This window comes from Crinia signifera, chromosome 12, assembly GCF_055691185.1.
Source record: "Crinia signifera chromosome 12, ASM5569118v1, whole genome shotgun sequence".
Taxonomy (NCBI): domain Eukaryota; kingdom Metazoa; phylum Chordata; class Amphibia; order Anura; family Myobatrachidae; genus Crinia; species Crinia signifera.
The window spans coordinates 21,755,850-21,772,737 of NC_139228.1; the positions used below are offsets into that span (position 1 = coordinate 21,755,850).

The following is a 16,888-nucleotide window of genomic DNA, read 5'->3' on the forward strand; positions in this document are numbered from 1 at the left end:
GATCGCCCAGTAATGGACTTACCTTCTAGTGGCACTTTCCAGGTCCTGGAAATCATGTGACCTTCACTTCTGGGTCAGACCTCTAAACCTTGGTCTTCCAATAAGTATTTCATTGCTATTTAGATCCCAAATTCTAACCCCACCTCTAGTTCCTCTAGATGCTTTAACCAAACGGCAACATTTTTAGAATGTTCATATTTCACCGATCAACATTCTGAGAAAGTCAACATGTTGGCTGTTGAAAACATAATGGTGTAGATTCATTAAACATTTCCCTTAATAGTATGGTCAACACACGGAGGCCTGTTGCACGGGAGATGCTTTTCAGCGCCAGAAAGCAAGGATTATAGAAAGCCAACAGCAAAGACCAATTTGAATGCGGACACGATACAGCCAATGGAAGCCGCAGGTTTCTTTCCGACTTCTCCTGGCTGTTTTGGCAAGCGAACACTTTCAATGCCTGGTGCATATGAGAGATTATCTTCTGTACATTGTGCATTCCCATTACTCAGAGGAGGGAAGGTTAGTAAGGAAAATAAATACAAGTGGAGTTCTCCTTTAACCATATTTTGTGGTTTTTAACCAGTTTCCTCTTACGTTTGGAACAAATATTTAAACGTGATCTCTGCAGACCTTAAAGTGTTTTGGCAGTGGTCGCTATCTGTACTTCCAATACATATTATAAGAGATAAGCGCATTGTGGACAAAGACCGATAAAAAAGATATTTAATCCAAGAAGTGTAAAACATACCTGTAAGTGAATGCATTACAGCATTAGATTTCTGCTTTCATTGCACAACATTCTCTTCTGGACAATGCAAATCCCCACCATAGGAAACAACGTATTGACCATTTGTGTTTGTAGAACATATATTGGTATTAATTTTATTGAATAAGCTTTCGGCTCATGATGATCAAGTTCATTAACTGAACGAATTGTTTATATCACCATGGTTAAGGTGACTGTGGACATTATCATGGCTGGGGAAAACAATACACACAGACAATAGAAAGAAGTCAAACTGCAGCACACAAAATGCACTGTGTTTGTGTGTAACTATTCTCATCATCCTGTATGCCAATGACCGAGCTTGGAAGCCAAGGATTTACCTGCACCTGTCTGTGTGACCGACATAGGAAAATAAAATAATCTCTCAACATACTTCTCTGATATAGTGCTCGACACAGGAGAATTGTGTTGTGGTACTCATCTGTATAGAAAATTGGAATCACATTTTGGCATAAATAAGGATAAGTTGCAACTGGCCTCCCATTGAAGGTTTATTTTGCAAAAAAATAACAAAATTGGGTTAAATCTGCAAATTAAAATCCTGTAAAGATCCCAAGACAAACATACATCACTGTTCCGCAATAGAATCAATGAAACAAAATAGATCTGTATCATCTGTCAATGCTGGAGGAGGAGGAGGGGAGGGGGGGGGGCTACAGGTTAACACAACACACACACATATAAAAGACCAAAGTGTAATCATTCCGATAAACTAATCTAGCTTAATGCCCTGTACAAATAAGTTAATGGTGAATTGGGATAAAACACAGTTCTCAATGTGTAAATTGTTAAATTGGCTTTAAGGGTCATGAGAGAAAATCACAAGGTTGGGGGATTTTAACATGTAAAAAGGGGTTACAGGAGAGACCGTTCACCAAATGTAACAAAACAGAGATCCGTGCAAGTCAACAATGGTCAATTAGAAAATGTTAAATATTGTAATCATACTGAAGGTAGTACATTCGTGGTATGCCATCCCAGGCCCAGCTAGGAATAGGGCATTTTGTGCCCAGGATGTGGGAAGGGTCACGTATAAATCTTGAAACGCTAACTAGGGTTCGGAAGTAAAATCACCCGTCATGGCATCACAATACACAATAAGAAGCAATAAAACACACTTCCCTACGTAACTTGAGTCCCTTTAAAAAATGACTCTGCTAGCCAATCAGGCAATGGGTAATGTATCCCACTGTAATAACAATCTCAGAAAGGAGTGTGGTCTCTACATTAGGAACACACCTAGCTCTACCTTCACCACCTAAGAAATGCTCTTACGATGACAGAGGCAGAAGGAGCGGGTTATACACACAGTAGCTGCACTACCGTTCTAAAGCCAGTGTCCTGCGCTGTAGAGACTAAAGCCACCCTTATGTATGAAGGAATGGGCTCCTGTGCTATTTTCTAGCCACGACTTGGCATAGGCAGATACACATTCATCTCGGTGGTAAGCTCTTCAGCTGAAGTGTCGGGCAAGGCGCGAGGATCTGTAGTCCGCTCGCAGCTGTACAAAGGAGTGTAAGATGTTCTTGTCCAGGCTGGCCAGTTGCTCTCCGGAGCAAACCTGCTTTAAGTTATCTGGGGCCACAACCAGAAGGTTGCAGAGGGAGTGAAGGGTATCGAAAAGCTGCAGCACAAGAGGAATCTGCAATGTGACAGTAAAACGACAATGAGTCAGGTACAAAGGTAAAAAAAATTAAAATAAAATAAAGCAGGTGCGCACAGAGGATAGGGACCAGATGTACTGATGCCGACCAAACTCAGACTATTTATTAAAGGGGCAGTCGTTTACAAGGCAAAACCATGTGTTATAAATAAATGCCCCTTTAAATAACCCTCAGAGTTCACTCAGCATGAGAGGGGCTGTTTGGCATGACTAAAATGATGATGTAGGAAGACACATCTGTACGGGAGACACACAGATAACCAGTGGTGGGGAATCCCGACAGGAGGCAAGGAAGTATACTTACCTACCCCCCCCCCCCCCCACCCCACAATACCATAACTAATATCCTCCCGGCTAGTACACAACCCTATAACCCGTACACACCTAACCATAACACTCCCTCCCCATTAGGATGGCCAATCCCAGGATAGGCAGGATCCCGGGATTTGGCCCCCAAAACGCCAGGATTTCAATCCCGGGATCCTTGGCCCTCTTCTCCCTCTACACCACCTCTCTGGGCACCCTCATCAGCTCCTATGGTTTTCATTACCACCTTTATGCTGATGATACCCTAATCTCTCTCTCCTCCCCCGACCTATCCCCATCACTCCTGTCCAAGGTCTCCGAATGCCTCACGGCCATCTCAGCCTGGATGACCCAACGCTTCCTGAAACTAAACATGGCTAAAACTGAACTTCTAATCTTCCATCCCCCGAACATCCCCTCTTCTCCCACTATCTCCATCAGCATTGGTGAAACCGAGATCACCTCCACCGACCAAACGCGCTGCCTCGGTGTCATCATTGACTCCTCCCTCTCTTTCACCCCCCACATTCGTGCTCTCTCACAGTCTTGCCGCTTTCACCTAGGCAACATCTCGCGCATCAGACCATTCCTCTCCACTGACGCAACCAAAATTCTCATTCACTCTCTTGTCATCTCCCGCCTTGACTACTGCAACATCCTTCTCTCTGGGCTACCTCTCACCCGCCTCGCACCTCTCCAAACCATTCTTAACGCTGCTGCTAGGCTCATCTTCCTCTCCCGCCGCTCTTCCTCCGCCTCCCCCCTCTGTCTATCTCTTCACTGGCTCCCCATTCCTTTCCGAGTTCTCTTTAAACTCCTCACCACCACCTACAAGGCTCTCTCCTCCTCCACCGCTCCTTACCTCTCTTCACTGATCTCTATCCACACTCCCTCCCGTCCTCTTCGCTCCATCGCTGACCGCCGACTGACCTCTCACCTAATCACCTCCTCCCACTCCCGTGTCCAAGACTTCTCTAGCGCTGCCCCCCTGCACTGGAACAACCTCCCGCCACCCATCAGGCTTTCTGATTCCCTTACCTCCTTCAAGCGCTCCCTCAAAACCCACTTTTTTCGACTAGCCTATCCCTCCTCCTAACCTCTTTTGATCCTCCTATCCTGCCTCCGTTCCCCTCCGTTCCTACTTATCCTGTTGTTTTTCGTTCGTCCACCCACCTATTTTTAGTATGTTAACTCTTATGAGTAGGGTCCTCCTGCCTCACGTACTCACCCTACCTCTTTACCTTAGCTGTCCTCCTGTCCTGTTCTTCCCTTCCTCTACTTCATCTTCAGTCTCCTCGACAATTTTGACACCTACTTCTGAACTGATGCTGATTTTATTTCTACCAGCTATACCCCTATTTATACTGTATTTTTCAACACACCCTGTACGTTACCCTGTCATTTGTTTTTTGTTTGCTATGTACGGCGCTGCGGACACTTTGCGGCGCCTTATAAATAAACGTACTACTACTACTACTATCTCGGGATTAGACTGCGCATGCGCAGTCTAATGCCGGGCAGCGGCTGACTCTCAGCGTGACGAGATCAGAAGTCACTCTGCGCAGGCAGAGGTCACGCCGACTGTATGAAGCTGTGCCGCCCCAACTAGCCAGCGCACCAGCCCACCCAGCGCACCAGCAAGCAGGCAAGGAGCATGGATCTCCTGTCCCCACACCCGGCAGTATGAAGATCACCGCGCACCCGGCCACCCATCCACCCGGCAACCCTGCTGCACCTGCAAATGTAAGTAAATGCGGGGCAGCCAGAGCGTTTTTTTTATTAGGAAAGCCGATCCTGGAATTGAGCATTTTTCGATCCCGGTATTGAAAAAATGCCCCAGGATTGGCTTCCCTACTCTCCATAGCTTAATCCTAACCGTCCCTTACCATAGCCTAATACTAACCTCCACCACCCATCCCTAACCTCCCAACAGTCAGGATTCCCGTGCCGGAAGAATCAATGATGTTGGCATTCTGACACCAGTCTCCTGACTGTAGTCAGGACACCGGCTTCGGTATTGTGACTGCCGGCATCCCATCTGTACAAATATTCTCACTTATTTTAGTAATTAGGCATTTTCTGGCCTATAGAACAACATTTCTTAGCAGACAAACTGTTGGGAGCACCTAAATTACGTAACACTAATGGGGAGGAATGTCCAAGGAATAATCAGTAGGATCTCTATCATACAGTTCAGTAATGATTAGCAATAGTTACACTGGTAATAGTAAAACTATTCTAAACAGTCATAATAGAAAGCGTTTTAAACTCAAAATAATCGCTCATTATAAACTCGTCACACGGAAAGCTCTAATTGTTTAGTGGCCAGAGAATGTAGTCTGCGACTCAATACTAACTTTGAATTCCTTGGCGCACTTTCTGTACTCTGCAACGTCACAGATGGCCAGCATGCCGCCCATTGAGCTGTACGAGAACTGCTGCAGATGCTCGTATACAAGGCGATGGAAGCGCAACCCCAGCTCCATCAAGACGGTGTCCACATTCTTGCCATCCATTGAATTACGGATCTTCTCCACTTGCTTTCGAAGGTAAAGGCAAACCTTGGAGCAAGCCTGTTTGATCAAAGTACGACGGTCAAAGTCATCATCATCAAGTTGAATGCAACATTGAAAACGGACTTACCTATTCAATTGCGGCCGTTTTCGGACAGTTTTTCCACCGATGCAGTTTCACCTTTTTAAAAAGTCGAAACTGCATCGGCGATAAATACTCGAAAACGGCTGCAGTTTCGACTAGAACACCTGGATCCATGAGTAATTAGTCGATCCGAGAGTTTTCCAACCGTCATTGAATAGGTCGAATGTAAATTTGAATGTAAATCATCGAAGACTGACGATTTTTTGACTGTCGGAAAAATGGTCAAAAACGGACCACCACCCGTGTGGTTTTCGATGGCTTTAAATGAGTAGATGTGACAGGCTGCGGTGTTCATGTGTGCCATGTGGTAAAACCGGCATCAACTTGGAGGCTGACACTCCATATAGAGCAGTGATAGGTAACCTGTGGACCTCCAGCTGTTGTGAAACTACACATCCCAGCATGCTTTGCTACAGTTTTAGCATTTCCTAATAGCAATACTCTGGCAAGGCATGCTGGGGTGTGTAGTTTCACAACACCTGGAGCCCTATGCCCAATAGAGGTTTCCAGCCACATCAGAAAACTATAGAGCAGAGTCAGAGAGCGGTCTGATTTTCATTATGGACATAGACACTGGAAGCAATGCCCTATGTCTTACACTGTAAACATAATGTGCGCCTCTAATATGACTGGTTTGTGGCTATAAATAAATCGTTAATAAGGTTTGCCGGGATTTACTATCAAAGTAATTACTGAAGCCATGTGAACAGTAGACCTGACTAGGTCACCGTACTTACAGAAGTGTATTGAATTACTACATTATTCTCATCCTCCGGTTTGAAATCTGTCTTTTTCTGTTCCGCTGTCAAGATCTGCTTCATCTGACCGATCATACAGTTTAGTGTCCTGTAGGTACATCAGAAAGATCGTTTCTTCTTTTTCTGGTTGTTATTAACAAAAACAAGTGATCCACAAGAGTAACATAACACATTTCTTTCTCTGCATTGAAAGCTGCTGCAAGTAAATTTGAAATATGTTTTAACACAGGAACAGACATGCTCGAGCACGCCACCCCATCGGAAACCAGTGAGCGGAATATATAGGAATGGTCATCGTACGGGCACACAGATCTCCGGACTCCCCTATACAATCTGCGCATCAATGCCCTGTATTCGCTTACCTGTCTATACCAGTGTCCAGTTTCACTTCCATTTGTTCGATGATCTCTTTCTTTTTCTGCAGACACTCTGTCAGTTTTGGAGAAGAGCTGCAGAGAAACCGGGAAAAAAGGTCATCAGCGTTACCACCTGACGGTGTCGTTATATCGAAGACTACGTGATGGGAAGAACGGAAACTCACCTGATTAAAGGCATTAGATGATCATTGAATTGTTTGTCAAATAGATGAAATATAGTGTTGGCCTGATGTACAACATCAAAGAAATAGAGGTTGGCATTCTTAGAGTCCGGAGAGGGGATTGCTGGAAAGACAGAAAATGATCCTTTAGAAAAAAAAATTAAAATCAATATCCCAAACGATTAAAAATGGCCCTCCGGATGGAGCGCCAGGAATCTCTAGAATGCCCTGCACGTCTTTGCTTCAGGGAGACGAGCAAGGTTGGGGGGGGGGGGGAACGACAGACTGGGGAGCGTTGGGAAGGCGGCGGAGACCTCCATCAGCAGGGGACACACAAGTGTCTCCTGCGTGCGCGTCCCCTTCTGGGGGCTGGCAGTTGGCGATTCCATCCATAGCCCCCGGCAAGAAGAAATGCGCTCCATCTGTAAATGGTCTCCAATAAATTAGCTAAATGCTTTATTCCCAAATGGGGCTAAACACAGGGAGACACTGCCGAGCGATCTGCTCATTGTAGGTCGCTCAGCAAGAGTTGGTACAGCTTGGTTACAAGAGATATATATATATATATATATATATATATATATATAACACATTTTTAAAAAATGATGTCCGTCTCTTACCTGCTAATCCTATTTCCAAGGCATAATCAATGTGTTCAATACATAAGTAGTCGACAAGTATTGAAAATATTCTAAATGCATTCCTTGGGAGATCAGACAGATCTGAAAGCTGGGGACGAGAAAGGAAAACGTTTGCAGTCATAACATCGATAAAACACCGTACATTCACTGTAATGCTTCTCAAAGACAGCAAACTGCAGCGTATAAATGCCACAGGAAATGGGATCAATCCTGCAACCTATGGTTACAGCCACAATGGCATGTGTGGCATCAATGTTCACTGCATTAAGCATACGTGTCAAGAGTGAAGTAGACAAGTGGAAGCTTTGGCCAAAGCAACCAATCAGCATTTATGAAGTTCATTCTATAAAATGATAGGTAGAAGCAAACTGGTTGCTATGGGCAACTTCTTAACTCATTAGAGGGCGTAATAAGTTCCTCCATTGTTCTGGAAGATTGTTAGAAGCACAGATCAGGGTGAGTGCCCATAAGGTGTTCTAGAAGATGCCACGCCCGCATTCCTCACACCCCAGAAGGAGGACAATCTATTCAATCCCGGGCGCTATTTCCGACAGTGCCCGTCGCCTATTCAATGCTGCCGTTTCCGACAGCATTGAAGGCGGATCTCGACAAAACCAATCTGACTTCCAAACCAGTTGGATCTGTTTTTTTTTTGGAAACGGCTGAGAATTGTCGAATTCACAGGCGTATCTCGACAATCCACGGCAGTTTCCACCCCCTTTTCGCCACTCAGACGGAACATTGAATACTGCAGGTCGAGAAACTGTCGAGCTGGGAGAAAATGGGCCAGGGTTCCAACAGTCGGAATCCAGAATTGAATACCCCCCATAATCTCATAAGTAGCAATCAAGACTTCAGGTGGGATATGCGATCACCTCCTCCTACAGGATGAATACGAGTAAAATGATAATACATGACCATATGCAAGTTCCGCTGCATCGTACCTTGTGACATCTCTCAAAGGCACGCTTGGTTTCCTGTAAGAGGTTTACCACCACTTCTTGGGCCAAAAAAGTCTCGCCGTGCGTTTCTATACTTGGTCCCAGAGACAAGTTTGTGCGCTGCCTAATACGTTCCTTTAGGTCTTGGATTCTGTTACAGGATATACAAGAATCATTATAATTACATTTGTATCTCTAGTTTACAATATTCAGTTAGGCTGCAAACAAGTTTTTTTTTTTTATATTTAAAAAATAAATAATAAAAATCTACAACAATGCAAACTAAAATGTGGGGGTTGTGGTCAGTTATTCCAACACATAATGGGGTCATTATAGAATATCATAGAAGGTTGCAGTTTTTAAGGAGAAAAAGCTCAAACGACAAAACTTTTGTCATACATAGGAATTTAATATAGTGGTGACGAGACCACACAAAACCCAAATAAAGAACGGGATGGGGAAAATAACATAGCGGTATTTACCCTCCAGTTCCAATCTGTCTCTTCTGATGGTTTTTGGAATCATAGTATCTCTGCAAGATCGATAAACTCCGACTTTTTAAGTAAGCCGTTTCTACATCAATATAGTTCTCCAGGTAAGAAATGAAAATGGACTTGATCAACTTTGACAAAAAAGTTTGCTTGTCGGTTCCCAAATTGAATTCTATGAGCTTAGTAGAAAGACTAGTAGTTCTGTAGAAGATACAACAAAAATAATTGCATGCCAAGAGACCCATCTGTATGTAGTGTTCATTCTAGCACCCTCCATCTTTGAAAACCCATGCAGTTTCTCTTCCCTGCCTGGGGTGTCGCTGTCTGCTGTAGTGCTTCTAGCACAGTGTGGTCTGTATATCAGCGCTGATATGCAAACCAGACCTGTGCGAGAAACCCCACAGCAGACAGAGACACCCAGGCAGGAAAGAGGAACTGCATGGATTTTCATAGATGGCGGGTGCTAGAATGAACACTAGGAAGTCTTCAGCTATGCCCAACAGACAACTTTTAAAAAAAACAATTACATCCAATTCTTGAAAAGGGACTATACTGAATATATTAAGCCTGCGTCAATGAATAAAGCAATTTATATTTGAATATTTTCTTTTTCTTTCATCACAAACCTCTTATTGGCCAATTTTACAGCTATTATTTACTAGATATCTCCCAAAAGCATTGCAGTCATTAGGTAGACAATAAGTATGCATCAATACACAGTGGGGCAGATGTAATAAGCCTCCATAAGAGATTAAATCAAAGGTGATAATGCACCAGCCAATCAGCGCCGAACTGCCATGTTACAGACTGTGTGTAAACTGACAGTTAGGGGCTGGTTGGCTAGATGCGTTACCACCTTGAGTAGCACAAATTTGCGGCCTGATTCAGAGTTGATCGCAAATGCAAAATCTTCCTCAAATGGGAAAAACCATGCTACACTGCAGGTGAGGCAGATGTAACATGTGCAGAGAGAGTTACATTTGGGTGGGGTGTGTTTTAACTGAAATCCAAATTACAGTGTAAAAACAAAGCAGCCAGTATTTACCCTGCACAGAAACAAATAACTCACCCAAATCTAGCTCTCTTTCTCTCTCTGCACATGTTACATCTGCCCCACCTGCAGTGCAGCATTGTTTTTTTTTTTCCTTTTGGCAAAAGATTTGCATTTGCAATTAACTCTGAATCAGGCCCTGCAGCTGTAGTGGTGGAAGGGCTAATGCAGGAGTCGGTGCATCTGCAAGCAGAGATCAGTACAGAACCCTGGCTTTACACCAGCTGCTAACACTTGCCCCAGCTCCATGCTAGATGGAAGAGACCCCTGCTATATTCATGCTCCCAAAGGACAGGGCAATGCATGCACTGAAATTGCTGCCATCACAAAACACCCAATTTCACTGATCCGGACGGCCATTTTTTTATGTCTGTGCGCTAGAGATGTGCAGGTTCAGTTTTACTCAGATTTACTCTGTTCTTATTGGTTATCAGCGGTCACATGTTTTAGATAGCCAATACGATTTGAGAACAGAGTATAACCAAATCCGTACATCTCAACTGTGCACAGAGATCTGTCTGACAGTTTAAGCTTCTGGCAGGATGCAATGCCAGATGGGTACTATAAAAAAAGGGTCGGCTGGATCCCTATGACTACGGCAGTTGCCCTATGAGTGGCTGCTCTCACTGGGATAGGTCGACCTAAAATGGTCAACATGGGGGGAAAAAAAGTCAACACAGGCAACATGTAAATTGGTATCAACATGTTCCTGTTCCCAATCGGGGTCCACGTAAAGTAAAAAAAAAAAAGAGCATAAAACTCACAATGACCATATGCTGCGTCGACCAGCGTCATGTCGGGAAATCTGACCGTGTCGGCCATATGCATGTCGAACTATTGAGCGAAGCTGCTGCATACATAGGACGTGTATGCTTTAAAACGCCAAACAGAATTTCAAAGCAAGACTTTAGCAGTAACATCATCAACTTCAGTTCTTGTTGCCTGCAGTCAATACCTCTGTAAACACACGCACCCCCTCCCCCCTCTCCTAAATATGCACATTACTCAAAATAAATTTGCCAACTTAATCAATTTTACCTTGTGTACAGATCATAGAGATTGTTGAGATATTGCTCTGCATCCGATTTTCTGCATTCTTCCAGCTGCTCTTTCACAAAACTCTACAGTTACATTAGGGGGAGAAAAAGCAGAGTCTTAGCTGGCATGTTATCCGTGTCCTGTACAATTAGCCGCAGCCTATGTAAACAGCATTAGGAATGGTTATGTTTTCTTTTCATCTTCATGTAAATAAGCTACAATCTCACGGTGTATCAGGCTTCTAGAGATGAAACAAGGAGAAACATTGGAAATAAGCGCAAGGTCCGTGGCCAGATTTAGTAGTCGACGCAGTATTGATTCGTTTGCAACTGGACAATGGGATCAGTCTTTGTGGCAGATTTATTGACAAATACATAGGACTGTCACGTCTGGTTTGGGGCAGCAGAGTGAGTGACTGTCTTTGGCTGCAGGGCTTCTGGCCTTGGTGTCTCAGTTGTTATGGGCATTGTGGGTGGCTTAGAGGTCAGTTAGTGGAACGGATGTTCCTGATGTGCGACAGGCCCTGCATTTTCAGATGCAAGAAGCCTCTGTTTACAAAATACTGTTCCGGCTGCATCCTCTTCAGCTGATCCCTCATGTGTCCCCCTCTGTATCTGGTCATTAGGGAGGGCTCTGTTAAAGGTTTGAAGCGGATGATTTTGATGGGGCACATTCTTTCTTTTTCCAACCTCACGGACCAGAGTAGGGTGGCCAATCCTGGGATTGGCCCCCAAAATGGCCAGGGTTTTAGTCCTGGGATTTCGGGATTAGATTGCGCAAACACAGTCTAATGCCAGGCAGCATCTAAACTGCTCAGACACTGTCCAGCTTCTCCTGTCACAGCTCACAATGTGCAGGCCGTACCACCGCTACGCCGCTCCCGGCAGCACTGCCCTCTTGGTTCCAGGGGCACATTGCCCACCCAGGGTGTTTTTTTAGGGACTCCAATCCTGGGATCCCTAGACAAGAGGTCACATTGCTTAAATAAACATCGGAATAATTTTTGTTTGCACCTACGCAATCTGCCATCCTAGTCCACCAAAGGTAAGACCCCCCCCCGTGACCCGCTGTATGGGGATGTGGACAGCTTAGAAGCGCTCCACTGGATGGACTGTGTGTGTGTGTGTGATATATATATATATATATATATATATAACGCTGGGAGGGGGCGGGGTTAACTGTGTAACTAACTCGGCCCAGCGTTATACACACAGACACATCTGGCTAACTATACAGGAGATTCATTTTATAGGTTGCCCATATCCATCTACGTCAAAATAAAGACCCCCACAAAAAATTCATTTCGGCTTTTAGACATGTCAACATTTTAAATCACAGCATTTTTGATTGTGTCGGCATTACGAATGTCAGCATTTTAACTATATGCCAATGCTTGCCGATATTTTGAATGTCGGGAAATCATACTGAACCCAAGTAAATAATATATAGACATGAAAAAGTATGTAAATATAGTCAAGAAAAAGTATGAAATACCGGGTTAAATGTATGACTCTTGGAGAAGTGATATCTATCCCAGTAAAGAACGTTATGTGCAAGGTGATAATTCTCCAGCCAATCAGCTCCAATATGTAAATTGACAGTTAGAAGCTGATTGGCTGATGCATGATCATTTTGCACTTAACATTCTTTACGGGGATAGACTCTACTTCGCCAATCGTCATACATTTACCCCACAGTATCACATGCACTGACGTCGTGACAAGAATCTGTACCCATATTTAAAACCTTCCTTATTAATACTTTGTATCTTGTCATATTTATAGTTCCTTTCAAGTTTAGAAGTTTTCAGCTAATTCTGCCAACAAAGCCTTTAGAAGAAAAGGTTACAGCCACCGCCCGACCGCGGAAACGTGAAAAGTACAGCAAAACGGCGTACCTGGATTTTGATCTCGAAAACGTTTTGTATTAGCTTTGCCAAAATAATTTCTGGGTTGCTGAAAATATCCCCAACTTCTTTGTTCACACGCTGGCACAAGACAGCCGAATCTTCAAATATGTCATTTCTCTTGTAGGCTCCCTAGAACATAGAAGGTGACGATACAAAACATCATACAGGCTGCATAATGAATAACACACCTTGCTCTGCAGATAGAATGTTCCACCGCTTATATTACCTCTTGACACTGATTTATGTACACATCAACACAGTGTGAGTAACCCTGTGGAGAAAACATTGAAACATACAATTAGACAATTTACATTCACAATATATAATGTTCTACTTCTTGGTGAGGGGTCCCTTAATGTACAAGTTAATACTTGGTAATACCAAGCAATCAGCCTTCTAATGTACTATGCTATTTTGCCACTTTCATTGGAGTTTACAAATAACCAGATTTTACTTTTGGAAAGCAAACTTATGCTCCCTTTTACACTGCTGCAATAACCCAGGTTATTGCCGTGTTGACCCGGGTCAGCAGTCTGTGTAAATGGCACAGGAGTCCTGACCAGGTTTGAACATGGGAAGGACCCGGGTAATGGTGCTGCGTAAATGGGTAAAGTCACCCGCCCGGCATTATGCCGGGTGGGGAGGGCAGTGTAAAAGGGGCCACAAGCTGGGTCAGACCCGGGTGGCAGCCGGGTCTAAAATCACGGTTGCGACCCGGCTTGTAGGTGTAAAAGGGGTATTAGCACAAAACTAATAAACAATACAAAATTCTCTAAGTTTGTGGACACAACAGCTACAGCAATAGTCACAGGAATGCAGAGCTGGAATGACGTCACTGGTCCCCAGATAATTTAGACACTGCATTCTCCTGAATATCGGTTCAGCCACAAAACCGCCGACGGCTGCACTTCAAGTGGTTCAAGTACCTTGAAGTGAAGCAATACCGCAGCCACTTCTCTCATACGAGATCGCTCTCCTCTTCTCTGGGCACTTGTAAATTCCTGAATTAACTGGTGTTCTAGATCATGGTATTTACCTATAAGAAGCCAACAGCCAGTCAAGTTCAGCAAGCGGACCACAGTTCCAAAAACAGAAGGAAGTAAACACAGATATGTGGCAGCGTGCGTCAACGTCTCCCGTGGTGCTACCCGCTAATGGGATTCCCTGCCATGCTCCATCAGGATCTCCCACGGACTTTAAATCTTAAAAACGTTTTCTGAAAGCCCATCTCTGTATTAGAGCTTACTTCAACTTCCACCGACATCCGGTACTGTGGCGCATTGCAAAAAAATCAACAAATAACAATAATAAAAATATAGAACTCACTAGCAATTTTTGACTTTACTTCGGCAAACCTGCAAGAAGAAAATAATTGGCTGTAAATAACAGAACGGCAAGGGTACAATTTACAGCGGGCAACATACTGCACAGTTACATTTTGTGGCTGATGTGAATGGTTTAAAAAAAACCTCCTGCAATATCCAGTAGCGTTTATGTTTTTCTTCTGAGCTTAAAGCACCCCCCCCCCCCCCTCCAACCCCAAATTTTATATACCTCTATTTAAATCTATGTGGTCACATTTTTTTTATGCACCCTGTTCTAACTTATGGACTACAGCTGGTGTCAACTATTTCCCTAGGTGCTTTGCAACAGGTGTGTTGGTAACAGCCTCAGCTGGCACAGTTGCTGAGAGAATTAGACCAGGTTGCATGCCTGAAGTCTAATGGTGTTTACACACTGTCGACGGCCGTGCGATTCGATCTCGATGCTGATCGAATCGCACAGCAAGCCATGAGACATGCATGCAATTTTGACTATATAGTACAGATCTGTACTATATAGTCAATGCTGCCCTGTCTATCTGGCTTCGATTTGTGCTGTGCAGGAGTGCGCATCGGGAACGCAAGGTTAAAAACCTGTGCAATCTGAATGCGATCCCGATGCGATCTTGAATATGTAGTCAAAATTGTACGCTGAATTGTACCGTGTGTACACACACCATTACAATAATGTGATCGCTATGTTTATGGTCATTATTTTGAGCAAGAAATGTGGGGTCCCGTGAAGGGGGCTACAGGCTTAAATGCATTGATCAATTCATGAACTAAATCTCCATTATTTATTATTCTAGTGGAGCAAAGATTTTAATAAGCTAAAAAGAGAAGGGGGGGTCTCAAGGAAAGTTATGAGGCCGGGTCAGTAGTAATCTGCGGCACTGAACGTTATAATATAGCCATGAAGGGTATACAGTCAATTCACCAGCATACTGACCACTACTGACCGACAGCCGAAATGCCGACATGAATTATTCCGACGCCGTCAAAATGCAGATGCTTGCAATGTGAGTTTTTCAGTATTTAAAAAAAAAAAATGACTTTTTCATCCTTTCATTGTTCATCCCAATGGGCATAAAGATAGATTATAATAATGCCCAAACCAGGGCGAGCGCGGCAAGCCATGCGAGGGGACGTGGCACACCAATACACTGTCCATGTAAACATACCCAACCTAAAATGTCGGCATTCTGATTGAGTCGACCTTTTGACCATTTCTGCATAATGCATTTTGCCATTTTGAACATGTCTGTAATTTGATTGTTGGTCAAGTAAATTATACTGGAACATCCATCAAGGTTCCATGTTGTGCACAATGGCAATCACAGCCCACCTATCCTCCATACTGTAGACAGGCCATTGTAGAAGACCTAGTCTAGCAGCCAGCTGGTACAGCATGGCGGGTAGTGGAACAATGATCAGAGATGTGGCTGTATATCACACCCGCCTAATTACTTACCTATCAAACGGCAGCTCTTGGGCGATCAAATGCAACTTCTGAATGATGTCAGCTGCCTCTTTGATCTGTGGATACAATAATTATGTTTAATCAATAAGTTGTATTACTTGTATTGTATATGCGTTCTGTGGACAGAAATAGGTCATCCAAATCCTTGATGAGGTCATAGGTTCAGTAATGTTTATCTGTGATTCAGGTACCTTTAATTATAGAAGCAGGCACACAGGAAAACTGTGACCAAACCAGAAACAGAAATGTGACTACCCCCCCCCCCCCCCCTCTCTGCAGCATACATCTACCCCACCATGTGCTTTCCTGTAATGTGTACCTCCGCAGATTGCACACCCTGCCAGCGCTGACCTATGCAGTGCACCCAGATGGTTGCCCCAGATGGTTTCTCTGCGGGCAGGATGTGGGTCACGGGGATGTTTCTGTGCAGGGTTTATCATACTACTACACAAGCATTTGCTTTCCCGTATCTGCATTGGGTCCTGGTATGGCTCGCCTCCTACCTCCTGTAACCTTCGTAGTGCGCCCACCATGGCTGCCTCATCTGGTGCACTTGTGGATGGGATGAAAAATACATGGACCTAAGTATACACTGAAATCACCCATTTTGGGTAATCTATTCCACCTGGGAAATCCTATGCAGAGCGCCTAAAATGGCTGCCACACCTGGTACCTTGTCATGGTGGAGTACACAACCCATGGAAGTTATTATCCAAAATGCTGCCCCCACACCTGCATTATGGTTACTGTGTGCTCAAGGGTTCTTTTGTCTGTGACTTGTCTGTTACTGTACCACCAACATCCTCTGTATTATGTGCCTTGTCCGTTACTGTACTACCAACATCCTCTGTATTATGTGACTTGTCTGTTACTGTACCACCAACATCCTCTGTATGATGTGCATTGTCTGTTACTGTACCACCAACATCCTCTGTATTATGTGCCTTGTCTTTTAATGTACCACCAACATCCTCTGTATTCGGTGACTTGTCTGTTACTGTACTACCAACATCCTCTGTATTCTGTGCCTTGTCTGTTACTGTACCACCAACATCCTCTGTATTATGTGACTTGTCTGTTACTGTACCACCAACATCCTCTGTATTATGTGCCTTGTCTTTTAATGTACCACCAACATCCTCTGTATTCTGTGACTTGTCTGTTACTGTACCACCAACATCCTCTGTATTATGTGCCTTGTCCGTTACTGTACTACCAACATCCTCTGTATTATGTGACTTGTCTGTTACTGTACTACCAACATCCTCTGTATGATGTGCATTGTCTGTTACTGTACCACCA

The 16,888-nt window shown here is 44.0% G+C and overlaps 1 protein-coding gene across 1 annotated transcript in view; it reads right to left on the minus strand.

Annotated features, from left to right (window-relative positions):
- Nucleotides 1-709: 709 nt before the first annotated feature.
- The window catches only part of EXOC5 (exocyst complex component 5), a 29,850-nt gene continuing 13,671 nt past the window's right edge, over nucleotides 710-16,888 (minus strand). The window contains exons 5-18 of the mRNA XM_083166864.1: nucleotides 15,578-15,642; nucleotides 14,111-14,139; nucleotides 13,711-13,820; nucleotides 13,011-13,055; nucleotides 12,773-12,913; nucleotides 10,876-10,958; nucleotides 8,778-8,987; nucleotides 8,299-8,446; nucleotides 7,334-7,442; nucleotides 6,717-6,837; nucleotides 6,538-6,624; nucleotides 6,155-6,263; nucleotides 5,117-5,332; nucleotides 710-2,432 (exon numbers count right to left, since the gene is read on the minus strand). Coding sequence (XP_083022990.1) covers nucleotides 2,244-2,432; nucleotides 5,117-5,332; nucleotides 6,155-6,263; nucleotides 6,538-6,624; nucleotides 6,717-6,837; nucleotides 7,334-7,442; nucleotides 8,299-8,446; nucleotides 8,778-8,987; nucleotides 10,876-10,958; nucleotides 12,773-12,913; nucleotides 13,011-13,055; nucleotides 13,711-13,820; nucleotides 14,111-14,139; nucleotides 15,578-15,642 — 1,662 coding nt within the window. The 3' untranslated portion in view covers nucleotides 710-2,243. The remainder of the gene's footprint in view (nucleotides 2,433-5,116; nucleotides 5,333-6,154; nucleotides 6,264-6,537; nucleotides 6,625-6,716; nucleotides 6,838-7,333; nucleotides 7,443-8,298; nucleotides 8,447-8,777; nucleotides 8,988-10,875; nucleotides 10,959-12,772; nucleotides 12,914-13,010; nucleotides 13,056-13,710; nucleotides 13,821-14,110; nucleotides 14,140-15,577; nucleotides 15,643-16,888) is intronic.